General features: G+C 42.8%; 2 protein-coding genes across 3 annotated transcripts in view; both read right to left on the reverse strand.

Moving 5' to 3' along the window:
- myoz1b (myozenin 1b) overlaps window positions 1–2,591 on the reverse strand; it is an 8,012-nt gene extending 5,421 nt beyond the window's left edge. For both annotated transcript variants that reach the window (XM_063893565.1, XM_063893564.1), the window contains exons 1-2: window positions 2,407–2,591; window positions 41–127 (exon numbers count right to left, since the gene is read on the reverse strand). In XM_063893565.1, coding sequence (XP_063749635.1) covers window positions 41–125 — 85 coding nt within the window. In that variant the 5' untranslated portion in view covers window positions 126–127; window positions 2,407–2,591. The remainder of the gene's footprint in view (window positions 1–40; window positions 128–2,406) is intronic.
- Window positions 2,592–5,714: 3,123 nt separating this feature from the next.
- synpo2lb (synaptopodin 2-like b) lies at window positions 5,715–21,120 on the reverse strand. Its single transcript, XM_063894180.1, is given in 6 exon segments — window positions 5,715–8,615; window positions 8,618–9,306; window positions 16,464–16,843; window positions 17,356–17,631; window positions 17,738–17,889; window positions 20,866–21,120. Coding segments are annotated over 6 exon segments (3,591 nt in total). The 5' UTR covers window positions 20,968–21,120; the 3' UTR covers window positions 5,715–6,623.
- Window positions 21,121–21,589: the final 469 nt, after the last annotated feature.

The following is a 21,589-nucleotide window of genomic DNA, read 5'->3' on the forward strand; positions in this document are numbered from 1 at the left end:
TGTGTGTGTGTGTGTGTGTGTGTGTGTGTGTGTGTTTTACCATCCTGGGTGATGTTGGACAGGTCAGTGATTATCTTGTTGGCCTTCTTCCTCTTGTTAGGAGGGGCAGGAGTCGTGGGAAGCATGGCTAAAAGACAAAAAAGTCAAATTATGACCTCATCAAAAATAATTGTCATTGTGGTTCATCTTTTTTTCTGGGAAAGAATTGCAGCTGTTTTTACACAGAAAAGAAAAACACATTCATTTCAAAAGGAGAAAACCACATTTTAACATAATTTCTTAAATCTTGACTAGCTATTTCCAGATCTTTGACCTGCAATGATCATCTGAATATTGAGATTTCTTTAAGATCTAAAGACTTAAAGCTGCACTAATCAATATTTTTGAACTAACATTTGATCAATTGACTTAATGCAGAGAATTTTCAACCTACTCTGCAGTGTCCTACCCAGCTCAGTGTTTTAACCCATAATGCTCATCCAACTGTGCACCACCTGCCCAATCCCCAAACTACAGACGGAAAAGGTTAGCAACTAGCTAGTGAAAAAAGCGTAGCATTAAGCAGCTAAAGAGATTGGTGGAGACCAAAACTGATCTTAAATAGCGAGAATATTGGATTAACATTCATCAGGTGACCAGTAACATGACTCCATTTGAATGTTATGCTGGAGGTTGTAAAATAGGCAGCTGTTTAAAATAATAACTTTAAAAGGCTATTTATATTGTGCTGTGTTAACAGGAGACTGTCCTGCCTAGGGGAATGTTTACAGTGTGTTAATCACACACAAATTGAAAGAATGAATCAAAACTACATTTACGATATAAAGTGGTCTCAGATCAGTGAAGATTACTGATGATTATAGTGTGTTTTAATTGTAATTCTACTAGCATATAAATCAAACATTTGGTTATGGTTATTTGGTTATGCCCTGTAAATAAATTGGCTTGACTTAACTTGTGATCTATCATTAATTGAATCGAATTTAAAGTGTGAGACAGACTTAAATGATCATTTAGTATTATACCCCAATGCTCGATTGTTTTTGGTCTCTCGGGGGTCCAACAGAGAGCATGACAGAATTAGCAGCAGTGAAATGTGATACCATGAAAGTGTTTGTATAAATTGTTCTAAAAATAAGTCTCTCTTGACTTCCAAGATGTTTCTGTACAATTAGGTCCCAAATCACATCCCAATTTCTAGCAAGCTACAGCAGAAACCTCACTGGGTTCCGTAATCTTAAACACACCATTGTGTATATCCGCCCCCCCCCCCCCCCCCCCCCGTATGCCCTAGAAGACGCCCATTCTCAGTGGCAGCTCGTGTCTCTCTTGGCTAACCACTCAAATGGGGGCTGGCAGTATGTTGCTGTTAGCAGGGTCGAAAGCAATTATGTAAGGCTGGAGGTGAGTCTCACTACAAGAGAAAAAGCTGGCTGGCCCGTCTGCAGGGAGACAGTTAATGTAATTGCTTTTCATCTGCTGTAATTGAAGCTCATTTCCTATCCTGGGATTCAGTTCTATGCGCTATTTTTATGTACCCATGTTATATAGCGGAGGAGTGGGAGTGTACATACATTTAAATGTACCAGCACACACACACTCACACTCACGGATTTGCACTCAAAAAGCTTTTCTCTTGTGATTAATGTGAGTCATTTGCCGTGGATTAAAACTGGGGATTACAGGTGTTTTTGGATGTTCTGGGAAAAGGCAAGATGGAGGTAGTAACTTGCTATGCTGGGGGGCCTGGGTCTAGTTACCACCTCTCTGAGAGAAGAGGCGCTCCTATGGTGCTGAACCCCACCCCCCCACCAGACCAGCCGATTTTAGCTCCTGATAAATCTCGAGGAGACAGCTGGGGAGGAAGGGCAAAAGGGCATCAGTAAGCACATTCCCAAATACACACATAGATACCCGCGGACCTAAAACTCCAATGCAGGAGGCCACATTCCCCACCTACCACAGTGTTAAGTACAGTAAAAGCTGAGGGAAGAAATCTACCATCTGGCACTTATGATTTAGAAATAATTACAATTGAAGCAATGTTGTACCCGACAAAATGTAAATCTACAGTAAACTGGTCAAATTAAGTTTGATGTAAAGCCTTTCTTTAGCAATTTCTGGGACATTTAAAAAAACAAACAGTCTATATAATTAGAAGTAGAGCATCTGCTTCTCTTTTCATTCATTAATGTATTCAAAATACTAAGGCATCCACAGGCCACGGCCAAAATCCTAATACCACATGACTTGAATTGAACTGTCTCACTGTATTTAAATAGGATCTAGAATTATTTGACAACTCTGTGAGCATCAGTGCCAGATACTCCACAAACACTCGAGGCACGTGTGAGAGAAATGCCTTTATTGCTGCGGTCACACATTATCACTTCTCTAAGTTCTTACCTAAGACCCAAGTATCCACAGGTCACAGTAGGTCCCAGAAAAAAGGTGTTGCTCAGAGGAAGAGGAATATAGATTTCCAGGTAGATTTGTGTCCAAGAGTTTGTATTATACTGCCTGCCGTCCTCTTCGCCCAGAAGAGAGTGAAACCCTATCAGTAGGGCTGCTCCAGTGCTATGGACCTGGCCTCAGGGTTGGGGGGCTTGGTGGCTGGGGGGGTGGGGGGGATTTAGTTGGGTAGGGGGTAGAGAAGCGGGTGTGGTGTTACAAGTTCCAAGGTTGACAACTGACAATGTTGTTTTTATTTTTTAATATACAGTATCAAGTGGATCTATGAACAAAAATGTAAGAATAAATTACACATTTTAAGATGATGTTTAACTGATACCCTTTTCCAATAGAAAAAATGTCCACGAGCATGCTGGGTTTGCAGTTTTTGATTTGACAGTTGGGATGGTATTTTTTGCATCGAGTGGGAAAGGTGGCTTTAAAAATATAACCTGTTGGTATCTCATATTTTTTGTCGTCAGAATAACCAGGGCTATGGGAAGGAAGGTATGTAATGGTATCATAGGAAGCATGTACATTTTTTAATCCTGATTGTGAAAGTCAGCAGATGCTAGTAAAATTAATAAGGATCAGCATGAGGATTTCATTGAATTCCACACCGGAATCATTTGTCCCATCCCTTCAAATCCCAGGGAAACAACAGCAGCTTTGATAAGATGACAATAGAAAACATCTTTCTAGCAGTTACCTTCTTCCCGTGTCTCTTGGTGGTAATGTTCTTAAGGGCATTTATGCTTTTGTTGATGTGTCTTTCTCCCCCTCTCATAGTCTCTGTTCATATCCTCCTCCAGCATACAAAATGTTGTGACTTCATGCCTTGTTTGCTCGCGGCTACAGTGACAGTTTCTTGTCAGTCCCCCTGCTTTTGAGTTAGAGATTTAAGCAGCTTTTATATATTCAAATGAAAATGTTTAATACAATGGTGAAAGTGGTTGCTCAGGAGTCAGTAGAGACAAAAAATATAGCTAAAAGAGAGTGAATGACGGCCTACATAATCAGGTGCCCAGACACACCACTCCAAATGAATGATAATGGGTTTTTCCTGTGTGAATGGCCAAGCATTTATTAACACATTTGGCGTATCGACTTAAAAGGCAAAGTTTGTTTCTGCAGAAATAAACACATTTCTGTCAATGGACACACCAGTGGCTGCGTGCGGGTTTATTTAGGACAGCTAGCATGCAAACATGCTCACTATGACGATGCTAACATTGTGATGTTTAGCAGGTTTAATGTTAGCCACGTTCACTATCGAAGTTTAAAATGGTACGCTTGTAAACATTTGTTGTTTCGCACTTAACAAAGGTACATCTAAGGCTAATGGGAAATACTTTTTCAGTTTTGCAGGTATTCGGTCATTCCCCAATGTATTAAACAAGTGAACATTTGAAAAGTTAAAGGCTCACCAAACTCATTACATGTCATCCCAAGGGGAACATCACACTTATCCATCTACTAGTTGTTAAGATATTTCACAGGATAACGTAAACCTGCCGGTGGTGCTAAATACTGTATAATAATATTCACCAAGTCTATGTAGGAATTATTCTTTGGGGAACAAAAGAGTCCGAAATGTTTTAATGGCATCTAATAGCTGTTAAGAAATTGCAGTCTGGACAATAGTGGTGAGTCAACCAAGCACCATTTGCGACAGTCCCTTTAAGATTGCTATGCTTAGAGCCATGCCACTAGCACAGATAAAAATCAGTGGTGCAGTGTGGCAGTCCTGAAATTGGACAGGCCAGGTGTCCTTGATAGAGATGTGTGTGTAGCTTGGTTATAAATCCATCAGTCTTTAACTCCCAGTTAGAAGGTTTATTACCAAGCTGTCTGCTTATTAAAAATGTCCTTTTAGTTACAGTACATGAAGCCAAACAGATCAGTCAATGGTTATTCATTAATATTTAGTCTTAGATTACCGAATAAAATGATTGACACACATTATTATTATCTGACCTTCCCCTAAACCCCTACCCTAGACATTTGACTCTGTTAACCCAAAAACACAATGTAAGTAAAGACACACTGGGAAAGCATCGGGAGGAGACAGGATGTACAAGGTGGCACTTCCCCTCTGCTTTCAATCACATTGTAAAAAGGAAATCGGAGTTAAGAGTTTAGTACCGAACCAAATAGCTGGAGATTAACAGCTTCAAAAAAAGGTGAAATGGTATATGTGTGTGTGTGTGTTTGTGTGTGTGTGTGTGTGTGTGTGTGTGTGTACATGTGTGTACGTGCGTGCCTGTATGTGAGCGTGCGTGCGTGCAGAATTAATTTGGTAATTGGCAAAGAGTTGAAAGAGCCGCTAGTCAGTACTATAAGTGCAGTTACTGCTTTTGTGTATTTCAAAATGTTAGTGACCCAGTTTGTCTGCTCGTTTTGTGTGTGTGTGTGTGTGTGTGTGTGTGTGTGTGTGTGTGTGTGTGTGTGTGTGTGTGTGTGTGTGTGTGTGTGTGTGTGTGTGTGTGTGTGTGTGTGTGTGTGTGTGTGTGTGTGTTGTACCAACTACTAGCACAGCAGCTAAACTTACCAGTGGACCAGAACAGGACTAAGGTTAGCAGCTAAAGTTAGCCCCATCTGTCACCTGATCTCAGTCAGGTGTCATAGGTTAGATCCCTTTCTGTGGTTGTGGTTGGGTTTCACAGCTCCAAGGCCATCAGTCGGCATATTTAAACTGCTCTAAAAAGGAGGCCAACAATCCTGCAAAGATGTGTTCGACTGCGATTATCAGGAACAGAATATAAAATCATGAATAGAGATAAATGCAATTGACATTTTGTATCTATTCATTCAACCGGATTACTAAATATAGCCCTCTATGTAAGGATCTAGAAAAGATTTTTAAGATGAATGATAGAATAAAGGATATAAAATGTAAACCATGCCCCCCACCCTCCCTCCCTGCCGGATGTATTACTGTTTTGTTAAAGGTCTAACGTGCACTTTCTAGTTATGTAAACTCACAAAGGAGACACACCATAAACTGTAGTGATGCAACATGTCTAGATTGTAAATCCTACAGTGCCTCCATGTGGTGAAAGTAAAAGAAAAACATTTATTGATGCCGGAACTACCACTTCAAAGCCTATGTATTTGTTCTTCAAAATCCCCAAAGAGCAATTAAGCTATTAGAAGAGTCAGTAAATGCCTGAAAGAGAGAAACATGGAGAAAATGATTGAGAGGAAGATATAGGGTATTGTAGGGCTGGGTGACACAGACAGAAACAGAGTGACAGCTGAAGTGAGTCATGTCTATTTTTATTCAACCGCATGTGAATGTGGAAAACAGCTAAACCGACAGGTTATACATCTCTTATTTCATATCTACAGATCGGAAATCAAGACTACTGTAAAAGGCTTCCTTCTTCGAGGCAGCTGTGCTCCTTGCCCTATGAGAACCTACAGAAAACAAAACACACATTGCTGCAGATAGCAACTAAAAAAAGGCACGCAGAATCATCAAACACAAATCCTTAAAATATATATAACAGAGGGGGAATAACACTAGTAGGAACTCCTTCAAATCTGTTAATAAAGCACCTTTTCTGATATGTTTATGCTGGATGGCATGATAGGGTACAGGTACAGTGACCGGTACAGTACATTCGGATATTTTGTAGATTGTGAAGTTGTAATTAAAATCCCCACCTTTCACACCCGATATGTTTCTTGTCACTTCATCTGTGCTTCCTTTCCATCCTTTTCCATTATTTGGCTCATCTCTCTCACAACAGTTTTATCTTTTCACATCCTCTATTCTTCTTTTTATGTTAAAACTTAATTCTTCATCATTTAATACAATATTTACAGAACTTCACTTCAGTTTCACCCTCCATTTACTGTTCTTTCAATCTGCTGTTCTACATTTTACTTTTCTCTGGTTTCCACACCACATTGACTGCACAATGTTCCCTCTAGCTACAGCTAAAGCATTGGGGGGAAAAAAACAACAAGATTAAATGCGTGCGATAAAATGTGCTACATGGGTGGCTAATCCAAACAGATCTTTTGATAAAATGTGGCTGGTAAAACCCACAGTTGCAGCCATGAATAACAATGTCACAATACTAAAAAAAACATGGACCTATTTAGAAAATGTGGCTCTCTGTTCTCAAAGAGCCATGGTTAATAATGTGCAGTCCAGAGTCTGTTCAGTGCATAGTGGATCCAGGGCGCCAGACACTAGGCTGCAAACCCATGTTTGAAGTGCTGAACCTGGGCCTGGGAACTCTGTTAGGTAGAGTGCTGCAGGGTGCTGGCCGAGAAGAACCATTGGGGCCGATTGGACTCAAATCTGGTGCGCTTTTAAACTGCCTGTTGGCCTGCGCAGAGTTGGCGGGTGGGAGGTGGCAGAAAGTAGGTACTTGATTTGGAGCAGGAGCAGCTGAGAAGGTGGGTAGTTGAGGAAGTGGAGCTGTAGGGGCAGGGGGAGGTGGGGGAGAAAGAGGGGACGTGGCCCACTGAGGTTGATAGGGTTGGTAGGGGACTGGGCCAGCAGTGAGTGGAGGAGAGGTGACATCAGGGCGCCACATCGGTTCTCCGAGTGTTGTAGCCGATCGAGGTACAATAACTTTGAGAGCAGGCCCTGTGGATGTTGGTGGAGGCGTGGAGAAGCGCTTTACCTCATATACTCGTGCTGTCTTCTGAGGGCCCTTGGTCATTCCTCCCTGCTGCTGATAGGTGGAGGTGTCCTGGGGAACGCCACCGCCATAGCTGAACAAAGAAGAGTTGAGCTGGTAGGGTTGGTGGCTCATAATGTCAACAGACTTGAGACCCTTTTTTTGCCCTTTAGATCCAGCCACCCCAGACTTTGTGACCTCAGGCTTCTTCTGGGCCTTCAGAGGGCAGGAGGGAGACAGAAGGGGGTTGTAGCTGATAGGAGGAGGAGCACGGATGTTGGAGGAGTACTTCCAGGTGGAAGGAAGAGAAGGTGTTGGTGAGGGCTCCCTCATCTGGGCAGGGGAGTAAGGCACTGCAGCAACAGAGGGAGATCGCTCCACAACATACCGATCCATCCTGTTCTGCCTGCGGGCAAACAGCTCACCTCCCTTTCCGGCCAGCTGTGGCACCTGAGGGGCTTGGGGTTTGGGGGCTACAGGGGGTGGCTTGGGTCTTCGCTGAGCCTGCATGAAGTTGCAGGCCTCTGCCCCCAGCCTCAGCCAGTCCTCCTCTGGCCCTGACTCATGTCCGGTTTCCCCACTGGGTGTAGCTGTAGGTTCAGCACCAGGGGTTCTCCCAAAATGAACATCCATGTTCTGGACCATCGACAGTAGGTCTGGGTTTGGATTTACATCTTTGTTCTGGACTGCACAGAACATTGGCTTCTTGTTGCTGCTACGACGACGGGCATCATGCAGGATGCCGGTGCGAGCGGCAGGGACTGCAATACGCTCTTCTCGTGTTGCCAGAGAATCAGCGGCAGGAGCTTGCAGAGGTGACACAGTGACAGCATGTGGGCCAGGAGTTGCAGAGCCTGTCATGTTGATGTAGGGGTGGACAGGTAGAAATTGAGAAGTTTGGGTTGGAGGAGTAGGAGCAGTAGGCTGGGTATGGAAGGGGACCTGAGTCAGATCAGGTGGATACAGTTGGGAAATGGGAGGGGCGGAGATGTAGGTGGAGGAAGCTGGATAAGTAGGAGCAGGAGAACAAGTGAATGGCTGTGGAGCTGGAGGGGAAAAAGGTTGAGCAGGTGATGGACAAAACAGGGTACTCTGAGCTGTCAAAGGAGAGTACGGGGCAGAAGGGTAAGCATTCCCTGCGGGCTGAGGGGTTAATGCGGGTGGGTTTGTGGCAGGCTGGGAGAGCTGTGCTGAAGAAAGAGAGGAGGGCAGACAGTTAACAGGCGGGGGACTGTGGATGTTGTTTCTTGCAGGGATGTACAGAGAGGTGCTAGAAACCGCTCTCCTTGCATCAGGTCCTGGTGCAATCCGAGTAGGTTGGAGATTTACCATGGAGACGGCCGCCACTGGTTTGGTTGTCATGGCCACAACTGTAGGTTTGGGTTGGGGAGGTCGGAACATCACAGAGGTTACAGATGGACGAGAACAGGAAGGGCCTGGGGTGAAGGGGCGCGCAGTGCGGTTCAGAACACCTAGATTAAGGTGTTGGTCTGAGTCTGTCATTGTGCTTGGACTGAGATTAGGTTAGGAAAAGGGTCAGGGTTGTCATGTTGCCCGTTTTGATTTTGAAAGGGCGTCTGAGATGGGCTCAGAATGACACTAGCCCTACTTACAGCTACTGACCCCCCATTGGTCATAGCCACAGGTGGAGGACACATTTGTGCAGCGTGGTTACTGATTGGCTGCTTGGTAATGCCGCTCTCCAGCCTTGCACCGTGATAGGCTGAGCTCTCCAACACTGTGAAATCCAACCCTGGGCTTTGATTGACAGATGTTAAAAGTTCTGGAGTATGATAGGCTGAGATGTCCAGCCCTAGGCTGCGATTGGCTGTTGGCGTAGTTGGAGTTGTTGGGGTGGTTGACGGGCAGGCAGAGCTCTTCCTGTCCAGCAGGTCTAGATAACCAGTGTCCCAGGTAGGGTCAAATGATGCTGAGAATCCCTCTTCATCAACTTCAGAGCCACTCAGTATGGAGCTTCCTCCTTCCTCCTCTGTCTCCCCTCCTGTGTCTCCTTCTGTATCCCCTCCTCTATCTCCCTCAGCTTTTCCAAAGCAGGTAAGCGTGTATTTCTTGGCTCTTTGACGGCGTTTCTTGAACATAAGCACCCCTTTCGAGTTGGGGTTGGGAGCATCAGTCAGCAAAGAGGCAATAGAGCGACATTTGGTGCGAGCTTCTTTGACCTGTTTCTCCACCACACTCTCGCCTCGCTGCAACTCTGAAAGACAGGAAGAGGAAAGAGAGACAGATCATAAAGGTATTGAAGGAGAGAGGAAACAAACCAGGGATCTAACCCTAACCAGGAGAGAGGAAACAAACCAGGGATTATAAATCAGCCTCTGTTGTCGTCACTGACTACAACAGAGGCTGATTTATACAATAATGATAAAGTGAGGATAACCAGTGATGGATGTGTGTGTGTGTGTGTGTGTGTGTGTGTGTGTGTGTGTGTGTGTGTGTGTGTGTGTGTGTGTGTGTGTGTGTGTGTGTGTGTGTGTGTGTGTGTGTGTGTGTGTGTGTGTGTGTGTGTGTGTGTGTGTGTGTGTGTGTGTTGTGGATTTGAAACAAAGAATTCCTGCTTCTCTCAAGAGTTTAGTCACACACGCTACAAAGTGTAAGGTTGCTTGTTCTTGCCTGTATGTGTGAGCACAGTCTGTATATCTGCTTAGTCCAAGGCTATTTGAGTCTTTACTGTATGTCTTTTTGGCTCACGTTACAGAACATCCTCCATACATACAGTGGGGCAAAAAAGTATTTAGTCAGCCACCAATTGTGCAAGTTCTCCCATTTAAAAAGATGAGAGAGGCCTGTAATTTTTATCATAGGTACACTTCAACTATGAGAGACAGAATGAGAAAACAAATCCAGAAAATCACATTGTAGGATTTTTAATGAATTAATTGGTAAATTCCTCGGTAAAATAAGTATTTGGTCACCTACAAACAAGCAAGATTTCTGGCTCTCACAGACCTGTAACTTCTTCTTTAAGAGGCTCCTCTGTCCTCCACTCGTTACCTGTATTAATGGCACCTTTTTGAACTCGTTATCAGTATAAAAGACACCTGTCCACAACCTCAAACAGCCATACTCCAAACTCCACTATGGCCAAGACCAAAGAGCTGTCAAAGGAGACCAGAGACAAAATTGTAGACCTGCACCAGGCTGGGAAAACTGAATCTGCAATAGGTAAGCAGCTTGGTGTGAAGAAATCAACTGTGGGAGCAATTATTAGAAAATGGAAGACATACAAGACCACTGCTAATCTCCCTCGATCTGGGGCTCCACGCAAGATCTCACCCCGTGGGGTCAAAATGATCACAAGAACGATGAGCAAAAATCCCAGAACCACACGGGGGGACCTAGTGAATGACCTGCAGAGAGCTGGGACCAAAGTAACAGAGGCTACCATCAGTAACACACTACGCCGCCAGGGACTTAAATCCTGCAGTTCCAGACGTGTCCCCCTGCTTAAGCCAGTACATGTCCAGGCCCATCTGAAGTTTGCTAGAGGGCATTTGGATGATCCAGAAGAGAATTGGGAGAATGTCATATGGTCAGATGAAACCAAAATAGAACTTTTTGGTAAAAACTCAACTCGTCGTATTTGGAGGAGAAAGAATGCAGAGTTGCATCCAAAGAACACCATACCTACTGTGAAGCATGGGGGTGGAAACATCAGGCTTTGGGGCTGTTTTTCTGCAAAGGGACCAGGACGACTGATCCGTGGAGAGGAAAGAATGAGTGGGGCCATGTATCGTGAGATTTTGAATGAAAACCTCCTTCCATCAGCAAGGGCACTGAAGATGAAGCGTGGCTGGGTCTTTCAGCATGACAATGATCCCAAACACACCGCCAGGGCAACGAAGGAGTGGCTTCGTAAGAAGCATTTCAAGGTCCTGGAGTGGCCTAGCCAGTCTCCAGATCTCAACCCCATAGAAAATCTTTGGAGGGAGTTGAAAGTCTGTGTTGCCCAGTGACAGCCCCAAAACATCACTGCTTTAGAGGAGATCTGCATGGAGGAATGGGCCAAAATACCAGCAACAGTGTGTGAAAACCTTGTGAAGACTTACAGAAAACGTTTGACCTCTGTCATTGCCAACAAAGGGTATATAACAAAGTATTGAGATGAACTTTTGTTATTGACCAAATACTTATTTTCCACAATAATTTGAAAATTAATTCTTTAAAAATCCTACAATGTGATTTTCTGGATTTTTTTTCTCATTTTGTCTCTCATAGTTGAGGTATACCTATGATGAAAATTACAGGCCTCTCTCATCTTTTTAAATGGGAGAACTTGCACAATTGGTGGCTGACTAAATACTTTTTTGCCCCACTGTAACTATATATTAATGCACCCTGTGTACGCACACACATACATAAAAAAACGTTCATAAAGTCAAGCTCACTAAGACATAGCCACACACACACACACACACACACACACACACACACACACACACACACACACACACACACACACACACACACAGTATGAAACTTGATATTTCAGTTGAAAAGCTGTAAAGTATCCTAACAAAGACTTGATTTAACCAGGTTTAAAACTGTTTTGGAGTTGAACTGGAAGCAAAACACATCTTAGTTTAGCTTTAGGGCATTTGGTCATTAGCACTAACCAACAACAAGTTGCGTGGCTGTAGAGGATGTTATTCTTTTTGCAGGTATTTGGTCATACATCACAGTATATGGTTTAACCCAATCATAGCACTAGGTGAAAGATTAAGAGATCAACAAAAAGCAATTCATTCTCAGGGCAACATAGAATATAGATGAAATGTCATGATAATCAATTCTTTCAACAAAAAAAAATCACTCAAGAACAGAAATGTTATCCCATCCATCAAGTATTTGTTGAGATATCTCATTCCCAACTTAAGTTGTTGACACACCAACCAACTAACAGGCAGACCACCTTTGCCTACCGTAGAGCCAAGCTGCCAAACATAGCTAACGATCATTTGTTATTTGGTTCAATAATTATCAATTCTGACCCATAATAAGCAACACAACTTCCTCAAGTAGATAAAGCACTGCTAGTTGACATAAAAGCTTATATGATTTTTCTTTACAATTAAACACTACAAAATAAGATGAACTATCTGAGGTCAATCTTCAAAGGTGCAGACGGAGCATAAAGCTTACTAATTCCTCTTCATTTTATAAACATGGCAATACATTTCAAACCGACAACTTCTAATGTGAGTGAATCTGCCTGTACAAAAGGATCTTACAAGGGTCTTACCTGCATACACGGTGTGTGGGATTCTATGTCCACCTAGGTCTGAACCTGAAGTAGATATGAGGTCCCTCATCTCAGATGGGAAAGTGGATGTGTGTGTGTGTGTATCCTCAAACTCCCTCAGGCCCTCCCACACATACCCTCACAGAGTCCAGTTCTACTCTGAAGGGGGAATCTCTGTCTTCGCGCTCTCCCCTCAGGGCACAGCCCATGTAAAGACCTTTGTCTGAGTCCAGTAACCCAAATCAACACATGATGTCAACCCACTATTCCTGTCGGTCTGACAGGCATCAAACACCTGTCCTGTCTCTGTCTCACACAAACACACACACACACACACACACACACACACACACACACACACACACACACACACACACACACACACACACACACACACACACACACAAACACAAACACGCACGCACGCACGCACACACACACACAGGAACACAAGGACAGGAAGACCCCTCACCAGAGGATATTCAGAGAGCAGTGTCATCCAGTGTGTGTGTGTCAATGTGTGTGTTTATTAGATCATAAACCTAATTATAGTTTATAGAGGTTAGGGAGAGCTTGGTCATAACTCTTACTGATGTGCCGTTCTCTGCTGCTGAAACTTCACACAAATACTGCACGCACACAGCGCCAATGTATGTGTGTGTGTGTGTGTGTGTGTGTGTGTGTGTGTGTGTGTGTGTGTGTGTGTGTGTGTGTTTGTGTGTTTGTGTGTGTGTGTGTGTGTGTGTGTGTGTGTGTGTGTGTGTGTGTGTGTGTGTGTGTGTGTGTGTGTGTGTGTGTGTGTGTGTGTGTGTAACGTGAGAAAGGGCAGGTCCCTGAACACCAGACTAGGTCATCAGTTGTCCTAGAGTAAAGCCCTAACCTAAGTCTTTCAGCCTGTTGCACCGGATGATAGATCCCTCTTTACTGCAACATTCGCTCATCTGAAGTCTCAACTCGGTCAGTGCATAGCTATTCAGTTTGATCAGCTGCAATGTCCTGGTATACTGATAGGTTAACCAGACAGGGTACATCAAACTTCGGAGATTAAGGAATTGTTCGAGATTTAGGGGAAATACTCTTCTTCTATATGCTTCTTAGTGAGATATTAGACTTAACATTTGCCTACAAAATGGCAAAAATTGACTTTTTAATACCTTGGTTTTTGTATGTATGAGATAATAGAGGTGAGCTATAGAGGTGTTTGCAGTCCGATTGTGTTACCATTGGACAGAGCCTTTCTAGCTGTTCCTCCCTGTTCCAAATCTTGATGCTAAGCTAGGCTAAATCCCTCAATCTTATCGATGTTCTCATCAAACTTTCAGTAAGACGTGTGATTCCCCGAATGTCAAAGCATTTCTTTGAAATACATCTCTTCAAAACATTAGGAATTATGTCGGGCTGCAACAGACAAATGCTTTCCTTTATCAATTATCTATTGGTTTCCAGTTGTTTTTTCTAAATATAAAGCATCATGTACTTCCACATGTTTAAATGTACTACCATTAGAAAGTTAAATATGATACCTTTTTGAGGCAGGGAGAGATAAAACTATTTTTAAAAAATGAACAAATAAAGAAAGCGAATATAGAACAACACTGAAAAACAAACTTTTTTTAAGTAGCATATCTTGTACTTTTTTCTCTATCTCAGTATATACAGTGGGGCAAAAAAGTATTTAGTCAGCCACCAATTGTGCAAGTTCTCCCATTTAAAAAGATGAGAGAGGCCTGTAATTTTCATCATAGGTATACCTCAACTATGAGAGACAGAATGAGAAAAGAAATCCAGGAAATCACATTGTAGGATTTTTAATGAATTAATTGGTAAATTCCTCGGTAAAATAAGTATTTGGTCACCTACAAACAAGCAAGAATTCTGGCTCTCACAGACCTGTAACTTCTTCTTTAAGAGGCTCCTCTGTCCTCCACTCGTTACCTGTATTAATGGCACCTTTTTGAACTCGTTATCAGTATAAAAGACACCTGTCCACAACCTCAAACAGTCATACTCCAAACTCCACTATGGCCAAGACCAAAGAGCTGTCAAAGGAGACCAGAGACAAAATTGTAGACCTGCACCAGGCTGGGAAAACTGAATCTGCAATAGGTAAGCAGCTTGGTGTGAAGAAATCAACTGTGGGAGCAATTATTAGAAAATGGAAGACATACAAGACCACTGCTAATCTCCCTCCATCTGGGGCTCCACGCAAGATCTCACCCCGTGGGGTCAAAATGATCACAAGAACGGTGAGCAAAAATCCCAGAACCACACAGGGGGACCTAGTGAATGACCTGCAGAGAGCTGGGACCAAAGTAACAGAGGCTACCATCAGTAACACACTACGCCGCCAGGGACTTAAATCCTGCAGTTCCAGACGTGTCCCCCTGCTTAAGCCAGTACATGTCCATGCCCGTCTGAAGTTTGCTAGAGGGCATTTGGATGATCCAGAAGAGGATTGGGAGAATGTCATATGGTCAGATGAAACCAAAATAGAACTTTTTGGTAAAAACTCAAGTTGTCGTGTTTGGAGGAGAAAGAATGCGGCGTTGCATCCAAAGAACATCATACCTACTGTGAAGCATGGGGGTGGAAACATCATGCTTTGGGGCTGTTTTGCTGCAAAGGGACCAGGACGACTGATCCGTGTAAAGGAAAGAATGAATGGGGCCATGTATCATGAGATTTTGAGTGAAAACCTCCTTCCATCAGCAAGGGCACTGAAGATGAAGCGTGGCTGGGTCTTTCAGCATGACAATGATCCCAAACACACCGCCAGGGCAACGAAGGAGTGGCTTCGTAAGAAGCATTTCAAGGTCCTGGAGTGGCCTAGCCAGTCTCCAGATCTCAACCCCATAGAAAATCTTTGGAGGGAGTTGAAAGTCCGTGTTGCCCAGCGACAGCCCCAAAACATCACTGCTTTAGAGGAGATCTGCATGGAGGAATGGGCCAAAATACCAGCAACAGTGTGTGAAAACCTTGTGAAGACTTACAGAAAACGTTTGACCTCTGTCATTGCCAACAAAGGGTATGTAACAAAGTATTGAGATGAACTTTTGTTATTGACCAAATACTTATTTTCCACAATCATTTGAAAATAAATTCATTAAAAATCCTACAATGTGATTTCCTGGATTTTTTTTCTCATTTTGTCTCTCATAGTTGAGGTATACCTATGATGAAAATTACAGGCCTCTCTCATCTTTTTAAATGGGAGTACTTGCACAATTGGTGGCTGACTAAATACTTTTTTGCCCCACTTCCCTGTACCTTTTTCAGAACTTCAGCAACCATTTTTTATTTTAGTAAAACATTTCTTAATTAATACCAGAAAAATAAATCTAAACCATAGCCATCACATACACACACATTCATGCAAACACACCCCACATATTCAGCTGTTTGGACTGTAAGTCAAAGTTGTGTCCAGTCTGTTGATCAGAAGCTTCAATGCCTATAAATACAGCGAGTGAGGCAAATGCTCTGAATACTGACAGGAGATGGACTGCTGTTTGAGGGGACAGAGGGGGGAGGTAGGGGGGAAAAAAGGGGGAGGTGGAATACCTCTGCAGGTGTCTGGTATATCTCACCCTATCACCACTGGTCTGTAAATGTAACTCGATGCTTAGGTTGAAAAAATAACCACTAGAAGGAGGTCTAGCTATTGATAAGCCTCGAAATGACACAGCTGATGCCTTAAAGACAATGGAATCTTTGGAATTTAAATTAAACTAAAATAGTGTAGCTGCATCCCCATGAGAAACTAAAATGACTTCTGTTTGAAGTTAACAGCTGGTGTACTATCCTCTTTTGATTGAAAACTGTAAAAGTAAAATTAGCATTGAAATAATATCTCACTGTGGAGCCGCGTGCCACTTATACAAATGTATTATTTAGAAAATAATGAATATTTAGTTTGAATGCACAGAATCAAAATATCAATTTCAATCGCAAGTCTGTACTTATATGTACTTCATAAATAACATCTGTTAATAACAATATGTTTGTATGGTTTACGACCACAATGTATATAAGTACTGTATATTTTTCCATAATTTTCTTTTCCCTTGTTCCCTTGGATTATTTCCTGTAGTTTTGTCTGAAGATGTACTCACTTGCTTGCCGTGCTTTTTCCTTGTAGGTGGTGGAGAGCTCGTCGCTGACCGGGGTCTGCTGGGGTCCCACCATGGGCACCAGATGTTTCCCAGAGCCTGACATCAGGGCCTCTTTCGCCCGTTCAGGAGACACGAGTGGTGGGCAGGTCAGCCGAAAGCAGCCCCCTGCCTCCTGGAACCCACTGTCTACCTCTCCCTCCGCCTCCATCAGGCCCTGATCAGGGGTCGGTGTGAGTGTGTGAGGGATCAGAGTGTGTGCGGGAGTGCTCCACTCGGTTTGGAGGGGCTGGTAGATTAGTTCTCTGCGAGGGACGCCAGGGAGACACTGAGCATCCCACTGTCCCTGCATGTAAGCTCCTGCATCTGTGGCGCTCTCATACCTCAGAGGAAAGACACAACAGAACACAGATTATAACAAGATGCTAGATATCCTCTTCTCCAATTGTGGAGAGTAACTAAGTACATTTACTCTATTTCTATACATAAAATTCCCACATACTCTTGTCATTATGAGCATTTCAATGTTGCATTTTCTTTTTACTTCTACGAAAATACATTTCAGAGGAAAATGTACTCTTTATGCCACTCTCTGACTAGCTCACATTGACAACATTAAAAGGTTTTAGCACTTTAAAAGGAATCAATCTGCATATTTTACTTTTTATACATAAATACATTTTGCAGATGATACTTCTGCACTGTCCTATGTAACATTTTGAATTCAGGACTTTTACTTTTAATAGAATATATGAAGACTATGGTATTTAACTTAAATAAAGTGGCCTATGTAAACATTTTTGCCCTCACTGCTTTTTTAGAAATAGATCAGTTATGATGTTGCAGCTTTTTTTAAAGACTAACAAAAGAAACCTTTTCCATCTCTGTCCCTTACCCACTCATCTCTGAGGTCTCCTCTTCTTCGTGGTTGTCATAGCGTGCAGGTGAGCGTGCGTGAGGAGGTGTGCGGCGTTGGCGACGGTGTGTGAGAGACTGTGTGTCGGCATCACTGTCTGTCTCTCCGTAGTAGGCCTCGCTGTCCGGAGGGGAAGTGATGCCCTTGTATATCCCAGTGGGGGAGAGGATGGAGGAATGATGGTCGGGCAAAGGTACAACGGAGGGAGATAGGACCCTGACGGAGGAGTGAGTGGAGTGGAATCCAGAAGGCGCCCTGAAAACATTGATTTTTGAAAATGAAAAACACACATTAGTTTGTTTGTTACAGCTTCAACTAAGAAAGACTGATTTAAGTACAGTGTGGGGGACCATGTTATGACCTTTTGACCCTGAGGTGGAGTGTGGCGCTCTCCGTGTCTATGAGGGTCATGGCCTGAGAGTGACTGAGCCCAGCACACGTATGGTCGCCAATAGCGACCAGCTCGTCTTGCTCCTTCAGGCCAGCTCTGCACGCTTTGCTGCGCCGGCGTACCTGAAAGAAGACAGGGATCAATAACAGGTTCATACTGAATATACACATTGAAATATTTTCCACTTTCCCATCTAATCTTCACCTACCAATACTTATTATAATTTATATTATTTGTGACATAGGTGTCTACACGTTTTCTCGGGGAAGATATCTACTATTTCCCTAGAAATTAATGCTAAGAATAAAGGAACTTAGGAAGAACAACATATCATTTGTTGTGGCATAAATGTTATTTCTGATGTACTATCTTGTTTTTCTTGCAAGCCATTTGGGAGTCTAACCCCAACCTCTGTTTGGTTGTTTTAAGTTTCACAAAAAGTCTCCAAAAACTTCTTGTTAATCTCTCTTATTCCTATCTTTCATCAAAGTTTCTCAATATGATGTATTATTACTTGAAAACAATACTTTGCTTCCGTTGTCAGGAACAGTTTAGATCTTCAAGGCTGAATGATTAACCACCGCACCAACCCCCAATAGTTCTTTTTCTGCAAACTAAAATCACAACGAGAAAAAAAATGCTTTTATCACATATAGGTTCTATTTAAGTGGCTTCAAACATTGTGTCTTAGCAGCTTCCTACTAGGAGTGATGAGGTCATACATGAATGAAATTGTACAGTTATTTGAGCTATTAAGTCACAGAGAGATTTTATTTAATGTCACACTGATTTGAAAGTGTAAGAGCTCAGGATTACATTTTGGTAATGCACAGATTATATATTATTTTGGGTTTGTATCTTGTTGTTATCGTTATCTTTATAGTTATATTTCTGATTTCATGACTGTAAAAAAAACCTTATCAAACTGCACCTGCCCAATCAAGCTGAAGCATTTTTTGAGTGTTGAACATAAACATAAACATTTAATTGTTTAGCTTAGACTTTTGAAAGTGAACTCTTCCAAATTGGTGGTGCGACAACTTCCCAGCAATTTGCGATGGATAATGTTTTATATTATAACATTTGAATCGAATGTCTTTTAGAGCTTTAAACCATCTCAGTGGCAGTGATGCAGATGTGTTACTTTAGTGTTCTTCCATTAAAAGTCTTACAGATGACCTAATGCTCTAATGTTTAGCCATAGCCATCCTTGCCCCGTGTATCAGAATAACTCCTGAAGTCATGCAGCTGTTCCTGGAGGTCGCTAAGAGATGATGTCATAGGATCCTTCAGGAAGTCTGCATGCGGTGGGTGATAAATGGGAAGGCAAGTATTCTTGTCCACCAGATTGCAGTTTCCTCTATTAGAAGAAGATAAAGCCTCTCAACCCCTCACATATTCACACTAATAATACATACGGCTTATCTGCAAAAATGGAAAGTGTGTTCCCGCACCTACTCGGACTCTATTTGCCTTTATCGGTATCTCCTGACCCAATAATCCCATTGCTGGCTCATGGAGCACACACATAAAGACAAGCTGCCTATCTTGTACTTTCCCACTCATAAAAATGTACAAACACACACACACACACACACACCTACATTTGAAAGAGGGGGTTTGAACAGCTGGTCTCCACTGGGAGATGCCTGTCATTCACCATATGTTCCCTACATACCCAAAATAAAACCTGGCAGGAATATCAACGGACAAAGAAAGACAGGCGCTCCTGTGATGGAAAACTGAAAATAATACTAACAATTGCAACGACATTGGGCCAATACTGCTTATCCCGACTTACACATAAAAAGTTATGATACAAGAAGGGTTTGAATCTGGGGCTTTATGTGTGAACAAGAGGACTTTTTCCATTCTCAGCTTCCAACTCCTCTTAAAATGAGCTATTCTTATCCTCCAGTTTGTGCTCCATTCCCAAATGGGCTTATCTGAGGTATGCCCAACCAAACATACCCACACACACAGGTCACACCAACATGCAGCAACAAAAGGAAGCACACACTGATCAAACTCATATCAAAGGTGACCTTATCTGCTTTAAAATCCTGGATAAAGAGAGCCACTCCTCCTCCATTTTAAATCAGAGGTTATGACAGCTCGTGAGTGACCGGCCAACTTTTTGTAACGTCAGTGTGAGTGAGGTCGCATTCCTCCTCTCCAGAATAGATTTTCTTATTAGAGACTACATTCTGGACTGTCAACAAACATAAACACTGATACAAAAAGCTTATGGAGAAATCAAACTGGAAAAAAGGAGAATTTTCCTTGGGGCTTAAAGTTGGATTATTGTATCTATTAAATATGCAACGATGACAGATCTGAAACATGTTCATTATTGTGTGTGTATGTGTGTGTGTGTGTGTGTGTGTGTGTGTGTGTGTGTGTGTGTGTGTGTGTGTGTGTGTGTGTGTGTGTGTGTGTGTGTGTCTGTCTGTGTGTGTCAGAATAAATCTCTAGAAACATTTGTTCACGTTGTGCTTTTACCTACAAACCCAAAAGAATCACAAGAGGGTATTAAAATTGGCTGCGACCAAATTAGCATGAGAACATTTGAGAATATGATAATTTTACTGTTGCAGCGGGATGATTACTTGTGGTCAAAACAAATCAAACAAAAGAAGAAAATTAAAACATTTCTGAATAACACTTGCTTTCAAAGCATTTTGATCACTCATCAAACCAATTACCAATGTTCTCCGTAATACTGTACATTTTGCCTTTTAAAAATGAGCTAAGAACAAACAAGAAGATAAACATTTGCTAAATTAAAAAATAAAATGTTGTTATGATAACACTGACAATATTTCTTAGTTTCTTTTACATCTGAAGAAATATAAAGGCATCAAAATAAAGCTCAGAGGGACACCTATACAATGTTTTCTGGGTGAATTTATGCAGATTTTTAATGTCTATAGAGTTTATAACCAAAGAGTGGATTACAAACTTAGCAAACCACAAGACCATCAAGGCCTGAGACCGCAATTAACAGCTGCAGTCTCCATTAAACCTGGCTACTCTTGTTACTTCCTTGGCAGCAAGTCTTTTCTGCGACATAATGTATGCACACATACAAACTGTACCTTAGCCACCTGAAGAGGTTTCTGCTGCTCCGCTCCACCCTGCAGCCTGAAGCCCCACGGGGAGCCTCCAGCGAGGGAGACCACAATCTCCTCAGCTACCATCCCAGCTCACAGCCTGCTGTGTGTGTGGTATGAATGTGAAAAAGTTGTTCCTCGGTTCCTCACACTCAAGAATCAATGAGTGAGGTCTTTCTCCCGATCCTCGCTGTGACCACGGCAAATCTCTCCACCCACGGGGAGACAGAGGGAGGCTGGCCTTCATCTGCTACACTGGAATGCTGTGTCGGAGGGTGGGCACTCAGGAGGGTGAGAAGGGGCAATAGTGTGTGTGTGTGTGTGTGTGTGTGTGTGTGTGTGTGTGTGTGTGTGTGTGTGTGTGTGTGTGTGTGTGTGTGTGTGTGTTCATCCTCTCTCATATTCAACACTTGCCATGTCACTCTCAGGCACTCTGCACAGGACAGGATGCATGCTGATAAACTCTCCCGAAATAACCACCACCCCTCCCTCTTTGACCCTCAGTTCAGCCGGTCTGGCCAGCGGCTGCAGCTCACACATTTGTCTTCATCTACCCACAGTGCCCCGACCCTATAGCACAGGGGGGGGTGGTGAAGAGAAAATATTATAGGAATTTCAGTTATTTTTTATTTATCTATTGGCATCAGAGTGGTTACCAGAGAGTTAACCTTTTACGTTTTTTTTGTTCCTTCAGCTGTCTGAAAATGTC

Source organism: Eleginops maclovinus, chromosome 10 (assembly GCF_036324505.1).
Source record: "Eleginops maclovinus isolate JMC-PN-2008 ecotype Puerto Natales chromosome 10, JC_Emac_rtc_rv5, whole genome shotgun sequence".
NCBI lineage: Eukaryota > Metazoa > Chordata > Actinopteri > Perciformes > Eleginopidae > Eleginops > Eleginops maclovinus.